General features: G+C 40.8%; 1 protein-coding gene across 4 annotated transcripts; it reads right to left on the bottom strand.

Moving 5' to 3' along the window:
• Window positions 1-22,688: 22,688 nt before the first annotated feature.
• Window positions 22,689-25,835, bottom strand: LOC123448430. Of its 4 annotated transcripts, XM_045125305.1 has the most exons (5): window positions 25,513-25,823; window positions 25,336-25,408; window positions 25,122-25,254; window positions 23,124-23,195; window positions 22,689-23,016 (listed from the first exon to the last, which is right to left on the bottom strand). In XM_045125305.1, the coding sequence occupies exons 1-5, from the start codon at window positions 25,580-25,582 to the stop codon at window positions 22,774-22,776; spliced, it is 591 nt and encodes a 196-aa protein (XP_044981240.1). In that variant the 5' UTR covers window positions 25,583-25,823; the 3' UTR covers window positions 22,689-22,773. The 4 variants fall into 4 exon arrangements, 3 of the variants coding, with proteins under 3 accessions (XP_044981240.1, XP_044981242.1, XP_044981241.1); XM_045125307.1 differs by having other exon boundaries at window positions 22,689-23,227; window positions 25,513-25,835; XM_045125306.1 differs by lacking the exon at window positions 23,124-23,195.
• Between the last annotated feature and the right edge of the window lie 334 nt (window positions 25,836-26,169).

Genomic DNA, 26,169 nt, shown 5'->3' with positions numbered 1-26,169 from the left:
AAGAGAATTGAACAAGATTCTCAAGGAGTTAGCACTGATGCACCTAGTCATCCTAGAAAGAAGAAGAAAGATGATAGGAACCTGCACGCTAGCAACCCTGTTGCTGCTACACCTGAGAGTCTTAACGACGTCTCTGGTGATGAACATGAGCCTAATGATAATATCAATAGTGATGTTCATGATGATGCTCAACCTAGCAATGATAAGGATGTGGAGATTGAACCTGTTGATCTTGATAACCCACAGCCTAAGACTAAGAGATATGATAAGAATGACTTCAGTGCTAGGAAGCACGGTAAAGAAAGGGAACCATGGGTTCAGAAACCTATGCCCTTTGCTCCCAAACCATCCAAGGAAAAGGATGATGAGTATTTTGAGCGATTCGTTGAGATGATCAGACCTGTATGATAAGTATGATAAGTATGATGCGTTTGACGGATATGCTCAAGATGTCTCCGTATGATAAGTACATGAAAGATATTTTGACTAATAAGAGAAGGATACATGATCTTGAGATCTCCGCCATGCTTGCCAATTACACTTTCAAGGGTGGAACTCCTAAGAAACTAGGTGATCCCGGTGTGCCCACTATAGCTTGCTCCATTAAAGGCAACTACGTTAGAACTCCGTTATGCGACCTTGGAGCCGGTGTTAGTGTTATGCCTCTCTCTCTTTATCGTAGACTTGAACTCGATAAGTTGACACCCACTGAAATCTCTCTACAAATGGCCGACAAATCAACTGCTTTCCCTACCGGCATTTGCGAGGATGTGCCTGTTGTGGTTTCTAACACCACTATCTTAACAGACTTTGTTATCTTGGATATTCCCGAGGACGATGCCATGGCTGTCATCCTCGGAAGACCCTTTTTAAACATTGCAGGGGCTGTTATAGATTGCAACGAAGGCAATGTCACTTTCCATGTCAACGGTAATGAGCATACGGTGAACTTTCCGAAGAAACAATATCGAGTACATTGCATCAATGCTATCGAAAAGACTTCATAGATTCTTATTGGGAGCTTTGAATGCCCTATTCCTCGTGTCAAGATGAAGTATGATTTGCTTGTTGGGGAGATACACATCCCCATTGAGGTGACCTAGTGACTATTCAAAAATTCTCTGTTCTCTTTTGCGATTCAAGATAGTTTTGTTGAGGGGATTTGATCAACTCCATTGATGGATTTCTTGCAATGACCATGAGATGGATGAATCGAGGACTCACAAACCTCTGTTCCAAGCTTTCACTTTAGGTTGCTTAGAAGAAAAATGATAGGTTTAGTTTAGTTTTCCCTGTTTTCTGTCTTAGCGTCCGGTAGAACAATACCCCGACAATAAAAGTTCTCCGAACGCTGTGAAAATCTAGTATGATTTTTTTTGGATTATTTGAAAAATACTGGGACAAAGAGTCTGTCTGGGGGCCACACCAGTGGGCCAAAAGCCCTAGGGGCGCGGGCACCCCCTGGCCGCGCCACCCAGGCTTGTGGGGCCCACAGGCACCCCCTCCACTCATTCTTGCTCCCATCTCCTTCTCCTACCTCCAGAAAAAATCGTTTCGCAGCTCAAACCCGTGTTCTTGCTCCTCTTGCTGGGATTTTCGATATCTTTGCTCAAATCACCGTTCTCCGAACTGTTTTGGGGAAATTACTCCTTGATAAGTGACTCCTCCATTGGTCCAATTAGTTTTTTATCTAGTGCCTTATACTCCGCGTATTTTTGCTGCCTTGGTGACCATGTTCTTGAGCTTTGCATGCTAATTCTAGCTGGTCCCGAGTAGTTTTGATGCGTAATATGGCCTCTAGGAACTTGTTGGAGTAGTTGCTACGAGTTTAGTTGAGCCTTGTTCACTTTTCCTTTGGATCACTGAAAATTTCAGAAAAGGAAGATGTTCAGGAGAAACTTCCATGGTGGTTCCTCAAGCAAGATAGGTCCCCGTCTTGCGATTCGGGAGCCTGATCCTTACCAACCTAGGGACGCGCAGGTACAACCATGTGAATGGCCTTCTGATGAATTTATGATTGAGGCAGGCTTTAAAGATGAGTTTGATGCATTTGTTCGCAACGTCGGACCCGAAGAATTCATCTCCGATAAATGTGAACAGTATGTTGCTCTCTGTGCTTCTTTTGTTCGTAGATTCAAATTCTCAGCTGACCGTGAGCCATCGGTATTGTTTGATCTCTATGATAAATCGTATACCATGGATTTAGTGGATTTCAGTAGAATTTGCAAAATACCTATTTGGGGTAACCTCAATGATCCTCCTAAATCTTCGTTAGAGATTTTTGCGCTGATATTACGGTTGGAGAAACTAGAGACGTTACGCAAGCTACCATGGTGAGTATTCATTTTCCTGCCTTGCATTATTTTGCCCTCTTCATAGGCAGATGCATTAATGGCAAGATTGATCATTGTCACCTTTACGCACCCGACCTTAGTATCCTTAAAAGCGCAGTAACGGGTGACAAAAGCTTCAACATGGGAGCTATTATAGCAAGGAGGCTGAATCAGAATGCTATTGATGGGGATTTCTTTGGTGGCATCTATGCCACTCGCATAGCAAAATTTCTTGGAGTACCCATCCGCGCAGGAGATCCCCCGCTCCATACAGCTTGATCGCGTCGCTATGACACGCTACCCGTTCCTTGAGAGGGATGATGAATCCCTCCTATACCGATTGATATTTAACCGGCAGCGTGTTTTCCATATTACCCTTCCTGCTCCTGCTTTCTTTGACTTTCAGGTAAAACGGAGATACTACATAACCAGAGGAGAGGCAGAGGATTATGAGAGGGAGTCGACGGCTGCTCGTCTCCGTGAGGCAGCTATTCAGGCAGTGGCTGGAGCGCTCCCGTATAACCCCGATTATGATTTTGGGTTTCGCCAGGACCGTCCTTGGGAGTAGAACAAGTTAGGCCAAAAGCCTAAGCTTGGGGGAGTACGTGTTCTCACCGACTTTACATTCTTGCTTATGCTTTCACTTTGTTAGCCGATGTTCACACTTTGCCACTATATTATCCATGCTAGTTTATTTTTCTTTTTCTCGTTTTATTTTCGCGCGTCTGTCTAGTTTGAGAAAAAACCAAAAATATTTTCTTTTTCTTCTTTTTCTTGTTGGGAGCTTTCCCGTGTAGATAGTTTTATTTTTCTTTGGGTCAAGGTAGAAGATATTGGTTACAATGTTTAGTGGCTCTTGCATGCATACTTGTTTAGCTTTCAAAGAGTCATATTACTTTGTCTTCTCCTTTGTGTTTGTCTGCAGATTCCAGCTTTAGTCCAATGCACGAGCACGCTTATTATTTTTCACATTATTCGGTCGTGCAAGTGAAAGGCAATAATGACGATATATGATGAAGTGACTAAGCCTGGAAAAGCTGGTATGAACTCGATCTATCTTGTTTTTGTAAATATGACTAGCTCATCATGCCTGATTCAGCTTTCTTGTGAGAAGAACATGTTTCCAATGACAACTTAGAGATCATAGTTGCTTATGCCGTGCTTACTTAGCTAGGAGCTTATAATGGTTTGTCTTGGTTGCCAACATGAATGTTGAGATGACTATGATGTACTCCCTCCATTTCTAAATATAAGACCTTTTAGAGATTGTACTATAAACTAAATACGGATGTACATAGACATATTTTAGAGTATAAATTCACTCATTTTGCTCTGTATGTAGTCTTCTAGTGAAATCTCTAAAAGGTCTTGTATTTTGGAATGGAGGGAGTAGTATGATAGGATGGTATCCTCCTTTGAATGTTTCAAGTGGATTGACTTGGCGCATGTTCACACATGTAGTTGAAACAAAGTCAACATAGCCTCTATGATGTTCATGTTCATGGTGATTTATGTCCTACTCATGCTTGCACTCAATGTTAGTTAATCTCAATGCATTTTGATGACCGTTGTTGCTCTCTAGTTGGCCGCTTCCCAGTCTTTTGCTAGCCTTCACTTGTATTAAGCGGGAATACTGCTTGTTCATCCACCTCCCATAAACCCAAAGTTGTGTCATATGAGTCCACCATACCTACCTATGTGCAGTATCTACCTGCCGTTCCAAGTAAATTTGCATGTGCCACTCTCTAAATCTTCAAGAAATAATCTGTTTTGCATGCCCGAACCGCTCATGTGGTGACAGGGGGCTATTGGTATCTTCCATGCTAGGCGTGTTATCCTCGATATGTGTTTATTCACTATCATTTATGAGAAAGGGGCCGGTAATTGGAATTCCCAGTTCCATGCTCAAATCGAAAAGATAATTGCAAACAAAACTCCCCCAGGATTGATGATGGTTTGGACGGTACCCGAGGATTCGGCTAGCCGTGGAGTGTGATTGATTGGTGGTGGGGTAGTCAAAACTTTACTTTTCTGTTTGGGAACCGCCTATAGCATGTGTAGCGTGGAAGATATTGAGAACTCTTAGTCATTGCGTTGACAATGAAAGCATGCCACCCAAAATTATTATCTCTGTTATCAATGCTTGAGCTCTGACACCTCTGCAAATCAATGCTTCCCTCTGCGAAGGGCGTGTCTATTTATGTTCCTGTTGAGTCATCCTCCTCTTACAAAAGCACCAATTAGAGAGCAACTCTGTCATTTTTATGCTTTGCTTTTAACTGTGTTGAGTGTGACTATGACTGGATCTTCATTGCCTTGAATTACAATGTTTAGTCAGCCCTTGGTCTTTTAAGGTGCTCTGCATTTTTGTTTTGCGGTCTCAGAAAGTGCTAGCGAGATACCATCTATTCGTACTGCTTCATGTTGTTTTGATTGAAGTGTTGACACTTGAGGCTTATTATTATTTGTTCGCTAGTTGATTATGCCATTGATATGAGTTTATCGTGAGACCTAGATGTCATTTGCTTATGTGGTTTGCTTGTGATGTTGCTGAAATTCTGGTTGTGAGTTAGACATGGTTGCAACAACAAGATCAAACAGAGTTCGTCAAAGTTTTTCTTTTGTCTCTCTCAGTTTGTCAACTGAGTTGCTTGAGGACAAGCAAGGCTTTAAGCTTGGGGGAGTTGATACATCTCCGTCGTATCTACTTTTCTAAACTCTTTTGCCCTTGTTTTGGACTCTAATTTGCATAATTTGAATGGAACTAACCCAAACTGACGCTGTTTTCCGCAGAATTGCCATGCTGTTGTTTTTGTGCAGAAATGAAAGTTCTCAGAACATCCTGAAAATTTTACGGAGATTTTTTCTAGAATAAAAGAAAATACCCGCGCAAAGATCCACGTGAGGGGGTGTGCCAGTGGGCCACAAGCCCACACGGTGCGGCCACCCCCCTAGGCCGCGCCATGCAGGCTTGTGGAGCCCACGTGGCACCACCGCCCCCAATCTCAGTCCTATATCTTCCGTTTCGCCTGGAAAAAAATCAGACAGAAGGTTTCATCGCGTTTTGCGATACGGAGGCGCCGCCACATCCTGTTCTTCATCTGGAGGGCAGATCTGGAGTCCGTTTCGGGCTCCGGAGAGGGAAAATCATCGCCATCGTCATCATCAACCTTTCTCCGTCGACAATTCCATGATGCTCTATCATGTAATCGAGTTAGTTCTTGACGAGGATTGATCCCTAGTATGCACTATGTTCTAGATTGATGTTGCTACTACTTGGCTATGCTTAATGCTTGTCACTAGGGCCCGAGTGCCATGATTTCAGATCAGAACCTATTATGTTGTCGCCAATATATGTGTGTTTTAGATCCTATCTTTCAAGTTATAGTCACCTACTATGTGTTATGACCCGGCAACCCCGGAGTGACAATAGCCGGAACCACTCCCAGAGATGACCATAGTATGAGGAGTTCATGTATTCACCGCGTTTTAATGCATTGGTCCGGTTCTTTATTAAAAGGAGAACCTTAATATCCCGTAGTTTCCATTAGGACCCCGCTGCCACGGGAGGGATGGACAATAGATGTCATGCAAGTTCTTTTCGCTAAGCACGTATGACTACATACGGAATACATGCCTACATTAGATTGATGAACGTGAGCTAGTTACATATCCCTCCATGTTATAGCTGTTACATGATGAATCACATCCGTCACACTCATCCATCTCCGATCCACTGCCTACGAGTCTTTTACTACTGGTTCTCGCTACGTTACTTTGCCTAGGCTTGTCCCTTGCTACAAGAGGGATTGGGCCACTTTGCTCCTGCTGTTGCCACAGCTGTTACTTGTTACTTTGTTGCTGCTGCTACTACTGTTCCTTGCTACTCCGTAGTTACTTGTTGCAAGACTTTGTTGGCGTTAACATCCCGTCAACAAGGCTTTTGCTGGCGCCGTTGCTGGGGATTGTCAAAGCTTTTTCTGGTGCTGTTGCTATCGTACTACCTTGCTACTGATACTTTGCTTGCAGACACTAATCTTTCAGGTGTGGTTGAATTGACAGCTCAGCTGCTAATACTTGAGAATATCCTTTAGCTTCCCCTTGTGAGCGAATCAATAAATTTGGGTTGAATACTTTACCCTCGAAAACTGCTGCGATCCCATATGCTTGTGGGACATCAATCAGTTCGGTAGAAAATAGAGGCAAAAATTGAGAAGATTTAAAATAACTTGAAAAGGTTTCACAACACTGTGGTTCAATAGATAAGCAAGGAAGGAACAAGATCTTGACAAATCGGATGATTGATTCAAAAAGAGCAACATCACAAAGCCTCCGAAATAAAAGACTAGAAACTAGATCATTAGAGAGAAGAGAACGGAAAGGAAATGAAAATTCCAACCACAATTGAATTTGAAAAGAACAACCTCACAAAGAAGGATTGAACAAAGTTGTTGGAAAAATCAACAACGAAAAAGAAAGGCTTGTCGTGGGCTTATGGAAAACATCTCAAAATTTTGAGGTGAAAACCGACCAACAACAAAAACTAATATTGCTTGGGAGCAACAAGATATGCAAACTTCTTTCACCTTGAGGATACATTGAGAACTTGGATCAACAATAATCACCAGAATAGCAAAAATCCTTAGGAAGAGCTTTAGGTGAATTCCACTCCATGATAGCTTCAATGAATAAATCATAGGTTGAAAATATCTCATGATCAAAGAACTTAGTGGGTTTAAATATCTCTTTCTTGAAACATATTCTATTCAAGAATCCTCATGAGTCAAGAATGCTATAACACCACCTCAAAGGATAAAGGAAGAAGAATTGCACTTGAAATGCAAGAGCAAGAACACTAGTGATTCTGCAACAAGAATCTTGAAGAACACTTGAGAGTGAATTACATCCTTAACGAACCACCATGAAGAACCTCCGTATATAAAAGAACGATGAAGAAAATGAAGTTTGAAAAGAATAAGATTATGACCTTGCAAGATTTATATGAAGCTTCACGAAGAGATGCTTGAGAAAACTTGGAACTCTGTAAAAGAAAAGATGAATAACTTAGAATCGAGAATTAGATATCATGAAAAACTCCGAAAGAAGGATTGAAAATCACCTCAAGGAATAAGAATAATAATTATGTAATGATTATCCTTCATCAAGTTAAATTGATGAAAAGCAACGGCTTAGCACACCACTTATTCTTCCTTAAAATATTGAGGAGAGATATGAGCACAAACTTGAAGAAGTCTTGGAAGAAACACAGGTAAGTATTGGAATGAATGAATAGAATACATGAGAACAAAGAGATCATGAGCCGCCTAATAGAAACTTGAATGAGAAACCGAAATAATTGAGTTACGAACGAAGAGACAAGAATTGAGAGGAGTTAGAGAATGAAAGGTGAAAGATGAGAATGAAGAAATCTTATGAAATGATGGCCTTCGGAGGATCGAGAAAAGAAAACAAATGTGAACTGTACCGGATAGATATGGATGGAATTTCTCATGATGAGAAACAATTTGAGAGAATAGCATGGATATGAAATCATGAATCTTCAAGAACAGGCCAAGATTTAAGAGAAACTCTTCTTCGTTTTTGAAGGCTGAGAATGATGACGAGAAACAACACCATGAATTACTGAGACACTCCAAAATAAAGAAAGAGGAAAAGGTTTAGCCAACAATGAAAATTTATTCGAAGCGATCTTGGAGAAGGAATATGGCTGATGGAATCCATACTTACGTCACACTTGAAAAGAAATAGAGATCCCCGGAAAAGATTTGAAGAGCTAGGTATGATCCTGGAGAAGAACCCGTGAGTTATGGGCCCACTCAAAAGAAACGCCATTGGAAATATTGCTTAAAAGAGAGAGATTGCACTAGTAGAAATGAAAACCTGATGAGGTTGAGCACCTCGATATAATTGAAGGATTTGATGAAAACACTAATATTTTGAGATATCTTCTCCACTCCAGATAGAATAGAGAGAGAGATGAATACAAAAGAGAGGCATGGATAAGAATTTCCACATGGAAAATCTTTGAGCGAATGAAAAGGATATGATGAACACCAAAAGCTTTAACTGAATCAACGGGAGAAGAATATGGAGATGAAGAAATGGTGAACTTAGCACTGAGGACCTTCACCATTAATTAGCGGATATGATATGGAAGAAAAGAAAGCGGAAGCATAATTGAAAAGAAAGGCATTTGTATGAGAATTTAATTATTGAAGAAACAGGGAGGGAGGGTGGGGAAAAACAAAGGCAACTTGGGACAAATGCGACGAACTCCGGAAAGAAATGAGGGATTGATCTTGCAAATATTGGAAAAGATTGAATTAACTTGAAGAGAAGCACACCGGATGATTGACATGATGACTCTGGTTTGAAAAGAATTGATAAGACAACATGATTGAGCAAACAAATTAATTAGCACCCCAATGGAAATATGAGAACACCGCTTTGGAAAGATATGAGATCATCACTGGACATCGAACAAATTGAATTACCATACTCCAACAAAACAAATGATGAGCCTTACGATACAAGCCGGGGACAAATTCATGATAGAGGTTTTGTTTGATACTTTCCTGGAGAGGTTCGCACGGGCTCGATCGTACATTGGATTGTCATATTAAAAATACGCTCGAATATGCTCCCAAGGCATAGAGAACTACAAGGCTTGACACAACATATGTGATGAAGCATATCGAGACCGTCCTTTGTAAGAAAGACCGTGAACAAACGAATCCACTAGATGTCGAACCCCAACCTCGCATCATGTATCTGTTGGAACATAATCCTAGGTAACTACTTGAATTCCCACCTAAGAACTCCCTAATTTTTTTGGTTATGCAATCGGGTCCACGGATACATGGAGTAAAATCCATCACTCAAGTCCTAGCAACAAAACTGCCCGTACATTGTATCACATCCGTCAACACATAACCAGAGATCTCGGAAACTCATCTACCTCAAACCCTCGTATTCACAATGATACCAATTATGGCAGTACATCTGGACACCCTCCCCGGTACTGGGTGACGCCAAACTCCTCCACAAATAGTATTGAAGCAATTTAGAACATCCTCCGTCCTGAGCTACTAAGGAAACTGAACGATAACGAGTGTGACAAGAATCCCCTGGAGCTCACCTACCGAGAAGAAATCAAGTCATACATGAGACACCAAGTGATGACCCATAGGTATAGGGGATCAATCGTAGTCCTTTCGATGAGTAAGATTGTCGAACCCAACGAGGAGCAGAAGGAAATGACAAGTGGTTTTCAGCAAGGTAGTTTCTGCAAGCAGTGAAACAAGCGGTACCAGATAGTTTGGTAGCAAGATAATTTGTCACGCGTAACTAGGGAAAAATGTAAATAAAGTGCAGAAAGGTAGCCTAATCCTTTTGAGTGCAAAGGACAGGCCGGAACAAGTACTTATAGTGATGCAAACGTTCTTGAGGACACACGGGAAATTTATCTAGTCACTTTCACCATGTTCATTTGATTCACGTTCGCTACATTGATGATTTGATATGTGGGTGGACCTGTGCTTGGGTGTTGTTCTTACTTTAACAAGCCTCCCACTTAAGATTACCCCCTCTCGCAAGCATCCGCAACTATGAAAAGAGAATTAAGACAAAGTCTAACCATAGCAATAAACGTTTGGATCCAAATCAGCCCCTTACGAAATAAGGCATAAACTGGGGTTTAAGATTCTGTCACTATAGCAACCCATCATCTAATTACTACACCACAATGAGTTCCCTTAGTCCCATGAATGGTGAAGTGTCATGTAGTCGACGTTCACATGACACCACTAAGAGAATCACAACATACATATCATCAAAATATCGAAAGAATACCAAATTCACATGATTACTTATGACAAGACTTCTCCCATCTCCTCAAGAACAAAACTAACTACTCACTCATCATCAGGGTGTTCAAGATCAGAGGGTTATTGAATAACATAAAGTATATAGACATTTAATATCTCAAAATGAAAACCAACTAGCATCAACTAAGATAAGTAATCAACACTACAAGCCAAATACAGGTACCAATCTGAAGTTTTGTCACAAAGATTGAATACAAGAGATGAACAAGGGTTTCAGATGAGACGGTGTTGTTGATGATGATGATGAAGATTGGTCCTCCCAGGATCAGAGGGGTGTTGGTGATGGCTAAGGCTTTGACTTCCCCTTCCCGGAGGGAAGTGCGCCCAGCGGAATCTGCCTGCCGGAGAGCAAAAGTGCTCCTGCTTTAGTTCCGCCTCGTGGCGGCGACGCCTCGTCCCGAAAGTCTCTCCATAAAAGTTTTAGGGTAAAATGTCTTATATACCAGAAGGAGGAGGCGAGACGTGGGTCAGGGGCTCCACACAACATCAGGGCGCGCCCCAGGGGGCGCCCTCGTGCTGTGTGGGCACCTGGCTTGCCTCCTCCAATGGATCTTTGGCCCAGTATTTTTATATATTACAAAATAATTCTCCTTGAAATTTCATCCCATTTGGAGATGTGCATAATGGGTATCTCCAGCTGCCGGTATTCTCCCTACTTGTGTAAAACTTGCATATTAAGAGAGAAAAGACATTAGAAATACTCCATGAAGTGTTATATTGATAAAAAAAATTATAAATACAGCAACAAAACATGATGCAAAATGGACATATCAACTCCCCCAAGCTTAAACCTCGCTTGTTCTCAAGCGAAAGCCGAAATCCAAAATCATGCCCACATGCGTAGAGAGAGAGAGAGGTGTCGACAAAAATAAAATGCACACATGGAAGCATCATGAACAATAACATAACAACGATAACTATCATCATAAACTTATGGTGAGCAAGTAACCATTCACCACAATATTGAAGTATGAAGCATAAACATTCTTGAAAACTAACAAACTATATTCTGAGTCATCAATGCAATTGCAATTCATTGTACTTTCAAGAAGGGTCACATGTAGGAGCCTTTTGGAAAGTCCACATACTCAACTATCATCTAGTCTTTCATGATTGCTAACACTCACAGCATACATACGGAGCATTAAGTTTAAGCCGGACACAGAGGAAGATAGGATTCCCAACTTATTCACCTCAAGGGTCATGTCAACGACAATAACTTATGCTCACCCACATTCATCTGGATATATGTGCCCAGATCTTTCCCCACCACATGATGCTTGCCAAAGGATAAAATAGAAAGGAATAGAGGGAAAACTTTGACTCTTTGCATAAAATAAATGATAGGCCCATCACGGAGGAAAGCACAGGTTGTCATGTACTTTTAATTTTGGATGCATTCACTCAGTGCAAAGGAACATCACGTGATATTGACCCTTATGAGATTAACCTTTATTATGCAGTTTGTGGCTTTTATTTTTTTCCATCACCAATTCGTACCACGCTTATTTTCACTTACAATAAAAGACTTTACATATTTAGGAGAAATTTTTATTGCTTTATTGCACTGATGACAACTTACTTGAAGGATCTTGCTCAATCCATAGGTACGTGTGGTGGATGCTACGGCAACAAAAGTCCTTTCCCGGCAATGGTGAAGAAATCCTTCTATCGTCTCTTGAGCTTGCGTTGGTTTTTCCCTTGAAGAGGAAAGGGTGATGAAGCACAGGAGCAGTAAGTATTTCCCTCAGTTGAGAACCAAGGTATCAATCCAGTAGGAGAATCTCGACAAGTCCACAGTACCTGCGCAAACACAAAAGAGCTTGCACCCAACGCTATAAAGGGGTTATCAATCACTTCAAGATTGATTGCAAAGTGAGATCTGAAGGCGGAAAGTGCAACGAAGTAAAAGTGTAAGGCTGAAAATATGGTGTGGAGTAGACCCGGGGGCCATAGTGTTCACTAGAGGCTTCTCTCAAAATAGCAAGTATTACGGTGGGTGAACAAATTACTGTCAAGCAATTGATAGAACCGCGCAAAGTCATGACGATATCTAAGGCAATGATCATACATATAGGCATCACGTCCGAGACAAGTAGACCGATACTTTCTGCATCTACTACTATTACTCCACACATCAACCGCTATCCAGCATGCATCTAGTGTATTGAGTTCATGACGAACAGAGTAACGCCTTAAGCAAGATGACATGATGTAGAGGGATAATCTCAAACCAATGATGAAAACCCCATATTTTTACCCTTGATGGCAACAAGACGATGCGTGCCTTGCTACCCCTTCTGTCACTGGGTGAGGTCTTGATACGTCTCAACGTATCTATAATTTTTGATGGTTTCATGCTGTTATCTTGTCAACTTTGGATGTTTTATGTACCTTTTATATCTTTTTTGGGACTAACTTATTAATTCAGTGCCAAGTGCCAGTTCCTGTTTTTTCTGTGTTTTTGACTCTTTTCAGATCTGATTTTGGAACGGAGTCCAAACGGAATAAAATCCCCGAAATAAATTTTTCCAGAACAGAAGAAGATCGGGGGGCTTGAGGGCCAAGGCAGGAGCGCCATAGGGGGCCCACAAGCCCTGTAGCCGCCACCAGGGGGCGGCTACCAGGCTTGTGCCCCCCTGGAGCTCCCCTGCCATAGCTCTTTCGCCTATAAATTCCCTAAAATCCCATAAAAAATCAGGGCATCCACGAAAACACTTTTCCGCCGCTGCAAGCTTCCGTTTCCACGAGATCTCATCTGGAGACCCTGGAGGGGACTTTGGAGTTGGAGGGCTTCTACATCAACATCATCGCCTCTCCAATAACTCGTGAGTAGTCCACTTCAGACCTATGGGTCCGTAGTTAGTAGCTAGATGGCTTCTTCTCTCTCTTGGATCTTCAATACAAAGTTCTCCATGATCTTCATGGAGATCTATCCGATGTAATCATCTTTGGCGGTGTGTTTGTCGAGAACCGATGAATTGTAGATTTCTGATCAGATTATCTATGAATTATATTTGAGTCTTTGCTGATTTCTTATATGCATGATTTGATATCCTTGTAAGTCTCTCCGAGTCTTGGGTTCTGTTTGGCCAACTAGATCTATGATTCTTGCAATGGGAGAAGTGCTTGGTTTCGGGTTCATACCGTGTGGTGACCTTTCCGAGTGACAGAAGGGGTAGCAAGGCACGCATCATGTTGTTGCCATCAAGGGTAACAAGATGGGCTTTTATCATAGATATGAGATTGTCCATCTACATCATGTCATCTTGCTTAAGGCGTTACTCTGTTCTTATGAACTTAATACACTAGATGCATGCTGGATAGTGGTCGATGTGTGGAGTAATAGTAGTAGATGCAGAAAGTATCGGTCTACTTGTTTTGGACGTGATGCCTATAGATATAATCATTGCCTTTGATAACGTCATGACTTTGCACGGTTTTATCAATTGCTCGACAGTAATTCGTGCACCCACCGTCTACTTGCTTTCATGAGAGAAGCCACTAGTGAAAACTATGGCCCCCGGGTCTATTCACAACTATCGTCTCCACTTTCACTTTTACTTTGCTTTGTTTACTTTTTGCTTTCAGTTCTCACTTTGCAAACAATCTATAAGGGATTGACAATCCCTTCATAGCGTTGGGTGCAAGCTCTTTGTGTTTGTGCATGCACTTGTGACTCGACGCGAGCCTCCCACTGGATCGATACCTTGGTTCTCAAACTGAGGGAAATACTTACCGCCGCTGTGCTACATCACCCTTTCCTCTTCAAGGGAACACCAACGCAAGGCTCCAAGGCCGCGGGGAAATCCTTTGCATATTTGCCAAGGAAGTCCCTAAAGGCGTAGCCCATAGCAGCACGATTCCTGGCGCCGTTGTCAGGGAAGGTCTATTGTCGGAGTAGCAGGTCACCGCACGGTATGAACCCAAAAGCAAGTACTTCTCCCATTGCAAGAATCATAGATCTAGTTGGCTAAACAAAACCCACAACTCGAAGAGAATTACAAGGATATGAAATCATTCATAAGAGAGATTAGAAGAAACTCAAATAAGATTCATAGATAATCTGATCATAAATCCACAATTCATCGGATCTCGACAAACACACCGCAAAAGAAGATTACATCATATAGATCTCCATGAAGATCATGGAGAACTTTGTATTGAAGATCCAAGAGAGAGAAGAAGCCATCTAGCTACTAGCTATGGACCCGTAGGTCTATGGTGAACTACTCACGCATCATCGGAGAGGTCATGGTGTTCATGAAGAAGCCCTCCGTCTCGGAATCCCCCTCCGGCAGGGCACCAGAACGTGCCCCAGATGGGATCTTGCGGAGACAGAAGTTTGCGGCGGCAGAAAAGTATTTTCGATGATCTCCTGATTTTTTTGGGATTTTAGGGAATATATAGGCGCAAAACCTAGGGCAAAGGAGGTCCAGGGGTCCCACAAGCCCGTGAGGCCCAGCCTCCCCCCCGGCCAGGGCTGGGGGCTTGTGGGGTCCCTAGGGACCCCCTGCCTTGGTTCTCAAGTCTCCCGATCTTCTTCTGTTTTGGAAAAAATCTTTTCGGGGATTTTATTCCGTTTGGACTCCGTTTCATATCTTCCTCTGAAAAGGGTCAAAAACACGGAAAAAAACAGGAAGTGGCACTTGCCACTGAGTTAATAAGTTAGTCCCAAAAAAGACATGAAAGGCGTATAAAACATCCAAAGTTTGACAAGATAATAGCATGAAACCATCAAAAATTATAGATACGTTGGAGACGTATCAGTGGACTCTTATGGCGTGTATTTGGTTAAAGGGTTTCGGATGCACAAGTAGTATTTCTACTTAGTGCGAGTTTTTAGCTAGCAAAGGTATTCGGCCAGCACTCCATGTTGGAGGATCCATGACAATATAACTTCTATGTGAATATGAACAAACAAAACTCATTATGTTGTCTTCCTTGTCCAACGTCAACCGTTTGGCATATAATATTTATTGGCTGCTCCCAATTGTAAAAGATGTCCAAGATAGTATATTTGCATGTGAATCTTCTCTTCCTTATTTACTTTTTCATGAATTGCATCATTGACCAATGCTATGTTTGTCAACCATCAATAAATTTTACCACTTATACTCTTCCTTATGTGATGTCATTACTCACCTTAAGATTAGCATATGATCTTTTTCTTTTCATTATTTCATTGCTTTTGATTAGAGTACAAGAGTAAAGAAGCAAAACTCAAACTACTCTTTATTATATAACTCACACACGATTACATAGATAGATGGAAAGAAACTAGCACTCAAATATAGATCATACTAAACTTTTATTCTACTAGATCATGAAATAACTAAGGATCGAATTGAAAATAGGTAAAGATAATAAGAGTGATGGTGATACGATACCGAGGCACCTTCCCCAAGCTTGGCACACGCCAAGGGGAATGCCCATACTCATATGATCAAGCTTGGTGATGAAGAAGCAAGACCATCCTCCGACTTCCATGGGGCGGTTTCTCCACCATAATACGCGGAGCGAGGCTCTGGAGCCCTGAAACTTGGAGCCAAACTCATACCTCTAAATTTTTCTTCATACTCATAATTTTGGCGCGAGAGGTCATAAATTTGATCTTGAAGATACTCGATGCGTTCGTTAAGCTTGAGGACGATGTTCTCCAAACGTTGGTCACCCACTTTATTCTCACGCGTGAACATCGTGATCATAGAGTGATTTGCGTTGAGTCCACGCTCCACCATCCCCTTGCACTTGAAGATCTCTTGCTTCACCGCTTGGAGCCTTTCCTCCATGCTCCCAGTCCTCTTGTGTCCTTGAACATCCAGATGTGGAGCACCCCCTCACGGGTCAACCTCCTGAGGGTGCTTCATCAAAAGGGTTGATGACGTTCTCGTAGAACTTGTCTTCGAGGAGCTTGAGGAGGCCATGGAGATTTTACATCTGATAGAAAACAACAAGAAACAAGAACATAAGATATCTCACGATGCTGTGGTCAAATCAATATGGGGAGTATATATAATTTTTTATTTTGCATAACAAGTAAAATGGGAGGAAAACGAAGTCGGGAAGGTGCACCAGGTCCCCACACAACATCAGGGTGCGCCCCAAGTGGGGGGGGGGGCAGGTGTTGTGTGGGCACCTGGTGGACCCTCACAACTTCCTTTTATTTTTATATTTTTCTAAATATTCCAAAACTACCAGAATATATTTTTGCGGAATTTTCGGTGTCTGGTTGCTTACCGTATCACGTACCTATTCCTTTTTCAGTATTCTAGAGTGTTTCAGAAGGACTCTTTGATATGTTCCCCCGTGTAATAGTCTCAATAATATTAGTTTCAACATTAATGGGTGTACCTGAAATTTAGTGCTTGATCCATTGTCCATTTACCACCTTCGGGTTAGTACCCACGTCATTATTGATATTTATGGCTCCGGGATGATAAACTTCTTCGGTAATATATGGCCCTTCCCATTTGGAGAGAACTTTACCTGCAAAGAACCTAAGATGATAATTATGTAATAAAACATATTCACCCACTTCAAATTCTCTCTTTTGGATCCTCTTGTCATGCCATCGTTTGATTGTTTCTTCAAACAACTTGGCATTAACATAGGCCTGGGTTCTCCATTCATCAAGAGAGCTAATGTCAAATAACCTCTTTTCACCTGCAAGCTTCCAGTCCTAGTTAAGTTCTTTAACAGCCCAAAAAGCTTTATGTTTCAATTCAAGAGGAAAATTACATGCTTTTCCATAAACCATTTTATAAGGAGACATATCCATAGGATTCTTATAAGAAGTTCCATAAGCCCACAAAGCATCATCTAATTTGTTAGGCCAATTCTTTCTAGATCTATTGCCAGTCTTGTGTAAAATCAGCTTTATCTCCCTATTGCTCAATTCACCTTGACCACTAGATTGAGGATGATAGGGAGACGCAATTCTATGATCAACATCATATTTAGCAAGCATCTTACAGAAAGCAATATGAATAAAATATGAACCACCATCAGTCATAATATATCTAGGGACTCCAAACCTTGGAAAGATTACTTCCTTAATAAGTGTTGTGATCAGCACTCCTAGTGGGGATAGACTCAACCAACTTAGTGACATAATCAACAGCAACAAGAATACGAGTATACCCATTAGACCTAGAAAAAGGTCCCATATAATCAAAACCCCAAACATCAAATGGTTCAATAACAAGAGAATAATTCATAGGCATTTTCCGACGTCTACTAATATTACCAATCCTTTGACACTCGTCACAAGATAAGACAAACTTACGAGCGTCCTTGAAGAGAGTAGGCCAATAAAAACCGGATTGCAATATCTTACGTGCGGTTCTATCTCCTGCATGGTGTCCTCCATAAGCTTCGCAGTGACACTTCCGAAGAATTTGTTCATGTTCATGCTCAGGTACACAACGTCTAACAATACCTCCACACCTTCTTTATAATGATGTGGGTCATCCCAGAAATAGTGTCTCAAATCATAAAAGAACTTTTTCTTTTGCTGGTAAGTAAAACTAGGGGGTATAAAATAAGCAACAATATAATTAGGACAGTCTGCATACCAAGGAGTATTATGAGAACCATTAATAGCGGCTAATTGCTCATCAGGAAAACTATCATTAATAGGTTGTGGGTCATCAAGCACAATTTCCAATCTAGACAAGTTATCAGCCACGAGATTCTCAGCCCCTTTCCTATCAACAATATGAAGATCAAACTCTTGCAACAAAAGAACCCACCTAATAAGACTAGGCTTAGCATCTTTCTTTTCCATAAGATACTTAATAGCAGCATGATCGGTGTGAATAGTAACTTTGGAATTAACAATATAAGAACTAAACTTATCACAAGCGAACACAACTGCTAGAAACTCTTTTTCAGTGGTAGCATAATTCCTTTGGGGAGTGTCAAAGTCTTACTAGCATAATGAATAACATTCAACTTCTTATCAACTCTATGTGCTAGAACAGCCCCGACAGCATAATCACTAGCATCACACATAATTTCAAAAGCTAAATCCCAATCAGGTGGCTGGACAATAGGTGCAGAAATTAAAGCCGACTTAAGAGTTTCAAAGGCTTCTACACAATCATCATCCAAAATAGGAGCATCTTTTTGCAAAAGATTGGTAAGAGGCCTAGAAATTTTAGAAAAGTCTTTAATAAATCTCCTATAGAAACCAGCATGACCAAGGAAACTTCTTATACCTTTTATATCCTTTGGGCATGACATCTTCTCAATAGTATCCACTTTTGCTTTATCAACCTCAATACTTCTTTTAGAAATTTTATGGCCCAAGACAATACATTCATTAACCATAAAGTGGTACTTCTCCCAATTCAAGACAAGATTTGTTTGTTCACATCTCTGCAAAATTCGGTCAAGGTTGCTTAAGCAATCATCAAAAGAAGTTCCGTATACAGAGAAATCATCCATGACAAAAATGAGAAAAGATAGCAGTCATACGTCTTTGAAAAGTAGAAGGTGAATTGCTTAAACCAAAAGGCATACGTATATAAGAAAAAGTTCCAATATGGCAGGTAAATGTGGTTTTCTCTTGATCAGATTATGCAACAGGTATTTGAGAAAAAACAGAATAACCATCCGAGAAACAAAAGTGTGTGCGCTTAGACAACCTTTCTAACATTTGATCAATAAAAGGTAAAGGGTAGTGATCTTTCCTAGTAGATTTATTCAACTTTTTAAAATATATCACCTTCCTATAACGAGTTACTATCCTCCGAGGTATAAGTTCATTCTTATCATTAGAAACAGTAATACCACCCTTTATAGGAACACAATGAAGTGGACTCAGCCTTCTACTATCAGCTATGCGGTAGATAATACCTACTTCCAGAAGCTTTAATATTCCAGTTCTTACCACATCCTTCATCCTCGGATTTAAACATCGTTGGTGGTCAACATCGGGTTTGGCATCTGGTTCCATATTAATCTTGTGCTCACATAGAGTGGGACTAATGCCCTTAAGATCATCGAGAGTATATACGATAGTGGCACGATGCTTCCTTAGAACTTTTAATAATCTCTTTTCCTCGTGCCGTGAAAGTTTAGCATTCATAATAGCAGGATATATTTTCTTTTCATCAAGATAATAATATTTCAGAGTATGATGCAATTGCTTCAATTCAAACACAGGATCACTCTTAGGTGGAGGAGGACCTCCCAAAGTTTCAATAGGCAAATTATGCTTAAGTATAGGTGGCTTCTTAAAGAAAACCTCATCTACTTCACTCCTTTAATTCATATGCAAATCATTCTCATGGTCAAGTAAATATTGTTCCAAAGGATCAGTAGGAGGCACAACAATAGCAGCAAGACTAACAATTTCATCTTTACTAAGAAACTCTATATCATGTGGTGTCTACGAAACTTAGAGAAATTAAATTCATGAGACACACCACCAAAGTTGACACTAAACTTCTCCTTATCAAAATTAAATTGAGCATTACCAGTATTTAAGAAAGCTCTACCAAATATGATTGGACAAAAGATATCTTGTGGAGAACCAAGAAGAAGAAAATCAATAGGGTATTTGATCTTACCACATAAGACTTCACTCTATGTGACAATACCAAGTGGTGAAATAGTATTTCTCTCGACAAGCTTAATAGTGACATCAATATCGTCAATCTCAGCAGGTGCAATATCATTCATGAATTCTTGATATAAAGTAAAAGGAATAACACTTATGCTAGCACCCACATCACATAAACAATGATAGCAATGATCTCCAATTTTAACAGAAATAACAGGCATGCCAACTACAGGTCTATTTTATTCTTAAGATCATGACTAGCAATTCTAGAAGCATTATCATAGAAGGAAATAACATGTTCATCCAATTCATCAACTAAAAGATATTTAACTAAAGCAATGCTAGGTTCAACCTTAATTTGCTCAGAAGCTGTTGGTGTTCTAACATAACTTTTCCTAACTACAGAAGAAACCTTAGAGTGCTCTTTAATTCTAACAGGAAAAGGCGGTTTCTCAAAATAACTAGTAGGAACAAATGGATCAACATTGTAGACAATAGTTTTCACTCCTTTAATCTCAGGAGGTTTTTCCTTAATTAATATAGGAGGATGGTATTTAAACCACTTCTCCATAGGAAAACCGACATGAGTAGGAAAATATTCACAGAAAGAGGCTACTATTTCCACTATTTCCATAGGAAAACCAACATAAATATTCACCAAGTCCATACTTGGTGCTGAATTTCTAAAAGGCATATGTTTCCATAATTTTTTTAACACAATCAAACGCAAGATTTATACCTAACCCATTACCTTTGTCGATCTCCCAATCCTCATGGTTGCACTTAATCTTTTCAAGAAGATCCTATTTAAATTCAATAGTCTTCTTCATAAAAGACGTGGGCCACCGAATCAAGGCTGGGTGGATGAAGTGGCGCCAAGATTCTGGCGTACTCTGTGACAAGAGAGTGCCACAAAAGATAAAAGGCAGGTTTTATAGGACAGCTATCCGACCTGCGATGTTGAATGGCGCGGAGTGTTGACCAACCAAGAGACGACATATCCAACAGTTAGGTGTAGCAGAGATGCGCATGTTGAGATGGATATGTGGTCACACAAGGAAGGATCAGGTACGGAATGACGATATATGAGAGAGACTTGGGGTAGCACCGATTGAAGAAAACGTGGTCCAGCATCGTCTCAGATGGTTTGGACATATTCAACGGAGGCCACCGGAAGCGCCGGTGCATAGCGGACGGATAAAGCATGCTGAGAATGTTAAGGGGGGTCGTGGTAGACCAAACTTGACATGGGAGGAGTCCGTTAAGATAGACCTGAAGGTTTGTAATATCGACAAATACTTAGCCATGGATAGGGGTGCGTGGAAGTTAGCTATCCACGTTCCAGAGCCATGACTTGGCTTCGAGATATTATGGGTTTCAACTCTAGCCTACCCCAACTTGTTTGTGACTGAAAGGCTTGGTTGTTGTTGTTGTTGTTGTAGTCTTCTTCATAAAAGAACGAGTTGAACAAGAATCAAGCATATTCCGATCATTATGAGAACGTCGAGCATAATTTTTTTGAAGAATTATTTCTCTTGAGAGATCATGATTGCGGCATGTATGAATCATATAATTGAGCCTCCCAAGCTTGAGCGATAGTTTCTCCTTCACGAGGCCACAAGTTATAAATGTAATTCCGATCACTATGAACCAAATGCATAGGATAAAATTTCTAGTGGAACTCCAGTTTCAATCGATTCCAATCCCATGTGTCAGTATCATCACATAGCCTATACCATGTCAATGCCTTTCCCTCCAAAAATAAAGGGAACACTTTTTTGTTAGCCCTGTCTCCAGATAGACCCGGAAGCTTAAAAAATCCACAAATTTCATCCGCATAAATTAAGTACATATGAGGATGTTTAGTCCCATCGCGTGCATAAGAATTAGCTAAAAGTTTCCCAGTAAGACCAGTAGGAATTTAATAAGAAATAGCTTCAGTAGATTCAGTAGGTGGTGGAGAGGCAACTCTAGTGGTTTTCGGTCGAGGTGAAGATACCGCAAACAAGCCTCTCAAAAGATTACTTTCCATAATGATAAGTAGCAATAACTTTTAGCACTTAACAAAAATATTTCCTTACCGGTGTCAGAAAAGAGTCTTGATGACCCACAAGTATAGAGCATCAATCTTAGTCCTTTTGATAAGTAAGAGTGTCGAATCCAACGAGGACCAGAAAAAAATGACAAGTGATTTTCAGCAAGGTATTTTCTGCAAGAACTGAAACAAGCGGTAACAAATAGTTTGGTAGCAAGATAATTTGTAGCGGGTAACTAGGAACAAATTTAAATAAAGTGCAGCAATGTAGCCCAATCTTTTTGACTGCAAAGGACAGGCCGGAACAAGTACTTATAGTGATGCAAACATCCTTGAGGACACACGGCAATTTCATTAGTCACTTTCACCATGTTCATTTGATTCGCGTTCGCTACTTTGATGATTTGATATGTGGGTGGATCGCTGCTTGGGTGTTGTTTTTACTCGAACAAGCCTCCCACTTATGACTACCCCCTCTCGCAAACATCCGCAACTGCGAAAAGAGAATTAAGACAAAGTCTAACCATAACAATAAACATTTGGATCCAAATCAGCCCCTTACGGAATAGCGCATAAACTGAGGTTTAACCTTCTATCACTCTAGCAACCCATCATCTAATTACTACTCCACAATGAGTTTCCTTAGGCCCATGAATGATGAATTGTGATGTAGTCGACGTTCACATGACACCACTAAGAGAATCACAGCATACATATCATCAAAATATCGAACGAATACCAAATTCACATGATTACTTATGACAAGACTTCTCCCATGTCCTCAAGAACAAAAGTAACTGCTCACTCATCATCATGGTGTTCAAGATCAGAGGGGTATTGAATAACATGAAGGATCTAAACATTTAATATCTCAAGAGGTAAACCAACTAGCATCAACTATGATCACTAATCAACACTACAAGCCAATCACACGTACCAATCTAAAGTTCTGACACAAAGATTGAATACAAGAGATGAACAAGGGTTTGAGATGAGATGGTGTTGTTGATGGTGCTGATGTAGATTGGTCCTCCCACATGAGAGGGTTGTTGGTGATGACAAAGGCTTCGATTTCCCCTTCCTGGAGGGAAGTGTCCCCGACGGAATCTTCCCGTCGGAGAGCAAAAGTGCTCCTGCTCTAGTTCCGCCTCGTTGTAGAGACTCCTCGTCCTGAAAGGCTTCCCATAAAAGTTTTAGAGTAAAATGACTTATATACCAGAAGGAGGAGGCCAGACGTGGGCCAGGGGCAGGGGCGCGCCCTGATGCTGTGTGGGCACCTGGTTTGCCTCCTCGAGTGGATCTCTGGCCCATGTTGTCAAAAGAATATCCATGTTGTCACATGGAAGAAACTGCACCTCCAACTAGAAATACTATAAGAAGGCTGAGCAAACGGTAACATAGTCAAAGAGTGATTTGCTGGAATGTGGAGGGGTTAGAGGATTGTCATGTCAATGTTGGGAGGCTAGCATTAATAGGTGGTAGGCAGCGAGGCATAGCAATATAAACGAGACAACTACCATAGCAATGATAGTAGTGGTATCTAAGGAAATGATCATCTTGTCTATGAACCCGCTTGGAAGAAGAAAGAATCCGTGAAATAGACGAACCACGTAGTTGAATGAATCCTCACACTCTGATACGCTTGCGGAACTCTATCGAGAAGAAGCATTCCAGAAACAACAATGAACACACGATAAAAACCACACCATATGCATGACATGATGCGCAAACAAATATGATGCATGTTCAATTAATTATGCAAGGTATGTCAGGCACAACAATCAACTCCTACACATTAAATGAAGCTCAATATGCAACAAGTTGCATATTGACGAAACTCCATATTTGAATTACTTAGTTCATTTCCATTTAGGTACACGACAATATTAAATGTTGTTAAACATGGCAAGAAGTAAAGCATAAATAAACTATATATCTAGGCATTTTAAATGAGATCGAAAACAACATATAACATTACCGAAATGACTCCATATGTTAATTTTAAATTTTTTTCATATCTGAATTAAACATATTTTATATTTATTAAACAACAAAATAAAATGCACCATGTGATTCTACACGTCATTCTAGTCGATTTACATATATATGTCATCTAAAACGGAGTTACGGTCTAAAAGCTATGAGCATCACAAAATAATATGGTATAAATGCAAAATGTACGCAAGTGACAACCACAACATGTTAAATCATGGATGCATTATGGAATTAATAATTCTAGGCAAGTTTAAATAAGTCTGGAACAACTAATAATAATTTCAGAAAGTCCCCATATGCAAATTAAGATTTCAGTACTCTTCTGGCTATGGCACAACTATAGAGTTGTTAAACAACAGAATAAATGTCATCATGTTATTCTACCAATTTTTTCTAATCAAGTTACATATGTGGATCATTTTAATCGGAGCTACGAATAAATAACTATGCAATAGACCGTTTTAATTTGACATATATGCAAATTAAATGAAAACAACAAGTTAAACATGTTTATCATGGATGAAAGTTGGTTATTGTGAATCTACACAAAATTCTAAATTTTTTACATATATAGTTTTTTACATGCGATACGGTTAATTAGTTATTAGCATTATAAAAACATGACATTTGTTAATGATAAAATGCATTGGATAAGCATTAAATTCCTAGTACAGTAAAAAGTACGTGTAGACCGTTTTAATTTGACATGTATGCAAATTAAATGAAAACAACAAGTTAAACATGTTTATCATGGATGAAAGTTGGTTATTATGAATCTATACAAAATTCTGAAAATTTTACATATATAAAGTTTTTTACATGCAATGTACGGTTAATTATTATTAGCTTTAGATGATTCACTTTAGATGAAGCAATCTTTTGGTTGGATGTTTTCCCTTCGTTCCTAAATATAAGACCTTCTAAAGATTTTAATATGGACTACATACACATGTATATAAACCTATTCTAAAGTGTACATTCATTCATTTTACTTCGTATGTAGTCCATAGTAAAATTTCTAAAAGATTTTATATTTAGGAACCAAGGGAGTAGATGAGATGAAAAAAATAAAAAGAACATAATAATATAGGGATGCCTGGGATACGAACCCCATGTCCAATCGTCGGAATCAAGCAACGCTATCCAGCTCGGCTGTGCTTGATTTTGTGGTGTACTAGCCAAGGAACACAACATATACCAAACAAATTGCGGGTGTTCTTCTCCACAAATGCACACACCAACGACAGAGAGCAACCATGGCGAGTGTGATCGGTACGGACCTGCTGCGTGCGGGATCTAGTTGGGGATGGTACTGGGCGGAGGGTGTCGAGGCCGGCACGGCCATGGCGGCGCCGTGTCCGCGCGAGAGGAGGTGTATCCGGGGCGAGCAAGTCATGCGGGGTCCCATGGTTCCTGTTGCAGCAGAAAGAGATGGAGAGCACGGGAGCTTAGAGAGGGAAGAAAGGGAGAACGAGGACGCGAGGCCGGGGCGACCTGCTGGGTCGCCGGCACGTGGCGAGTTGGGGGCTTGTGGCGCAGGCGAGGTGCTCGGTGCCATGGTGGTTTCCTGTAACAGAGAAAGCAAAAGAGATAGAGGGGGATGTGTGAGAGAGGAAAAAACGTGAGGAAAAGTGAAACAGGGGAGGGAAGAAGAAGAGAGACTAGGCCAGCCTGGTGGTGCAGACGTGGCCGGACAGCGGGATAGAGCTCCGGCAGGGTAGCTGGCCGAAGAGGCGGTCATGAGGTGGCGCTTGTGCTCGGGGAATCAAGGAGCTCGGGCGAGCGCTTGCGTCTGCTGGGAGATGGACACGTCCAGCGATCTGATTGCCGGGGATGAGCTGCTCGTCATCCCCCTCGGATCAAGCAGAGGAGGTGGCTTTGGGCACCGGCGGGCGAGGAGGCTCCATGGGATTGGGCAGGAGAGGAAATTGAGGATGAGAGCAGGTGTGGGTGGCGGCATGTATGGGGATCTTTGATGGGTGGGCGTCGGTTCCGAGCTGTTAGAGCAAGTCAGTAAAACCCTCAAATCCTCAAAACAAAAACCAGTTTTAAGGATCGAGAATTACACATTTTTGACACTTTTAAGGGTTGAAAAACAGGGGCAAAGACTAGAACCCTCAAACCCAACCCTTATAACGGAATATGTTATAAGAGTTGAGTTTGAGAGTTCTAGTCTTTGCCCCAACCCCAAACCTTAAAACTGTCATTTGGCATTGCATAATTTTCACAAGACAAACATAATAAACCTTCAAACAAACAAGGAAATAAAGATCATCAGCTGGTAACTGCGAGAGAGGAACCCACAATTCTTCGGCTTGATCCTACAAT

The sequence above is a fragment of the Hordeum vulgare genome, chromosome 4H (genome assembly GCF_904849725.1).
Source record: "Hordeum vulgare subsp. vulgare chromosome 4H, MorexV3_pseudomolecules_assembly, whole genome shotgun sequence".
Taxonomy (NCBI): Eukaryota; Viridiplantae; Streptophyta; class Magnoliopsida; order Poales; family Poaceae; genus Hordeum; species Hordeum vulgare.
Note: the sequence above shows the minus strand (reverse complement) of the source record. Positions and strands in the feature narration are given on the sequence as shown.

What these genes read in the sequence shown, in the direction of transcription:
- LOC123448430 (XM_045125305.1), bottom strand. Translation starts at nt 25,582, where the DNA reads ATGACCGCCTCTTCGGCCAGCTACCCTGCCGGAGCTCTATCCCGCTGT. An exon ending in ACGTGCCGGCGACCCAGCAG is followed by an intron (nt 25,255 to 25,335) that starts GTCGCCCCGGCC and finishes CTGCTGCAACAG; the next exon opens with GAACCATGGGACCCCGCATG. An exon ending in CACTCGAGGAGGCAAACCAG is followed by an intron (nt 23,017 to 23,123) that starts GTGCCCACACAG and finishes GAAGCCTTTCAG; the next exon opens with GACGAGGAGTCTCTACAACG.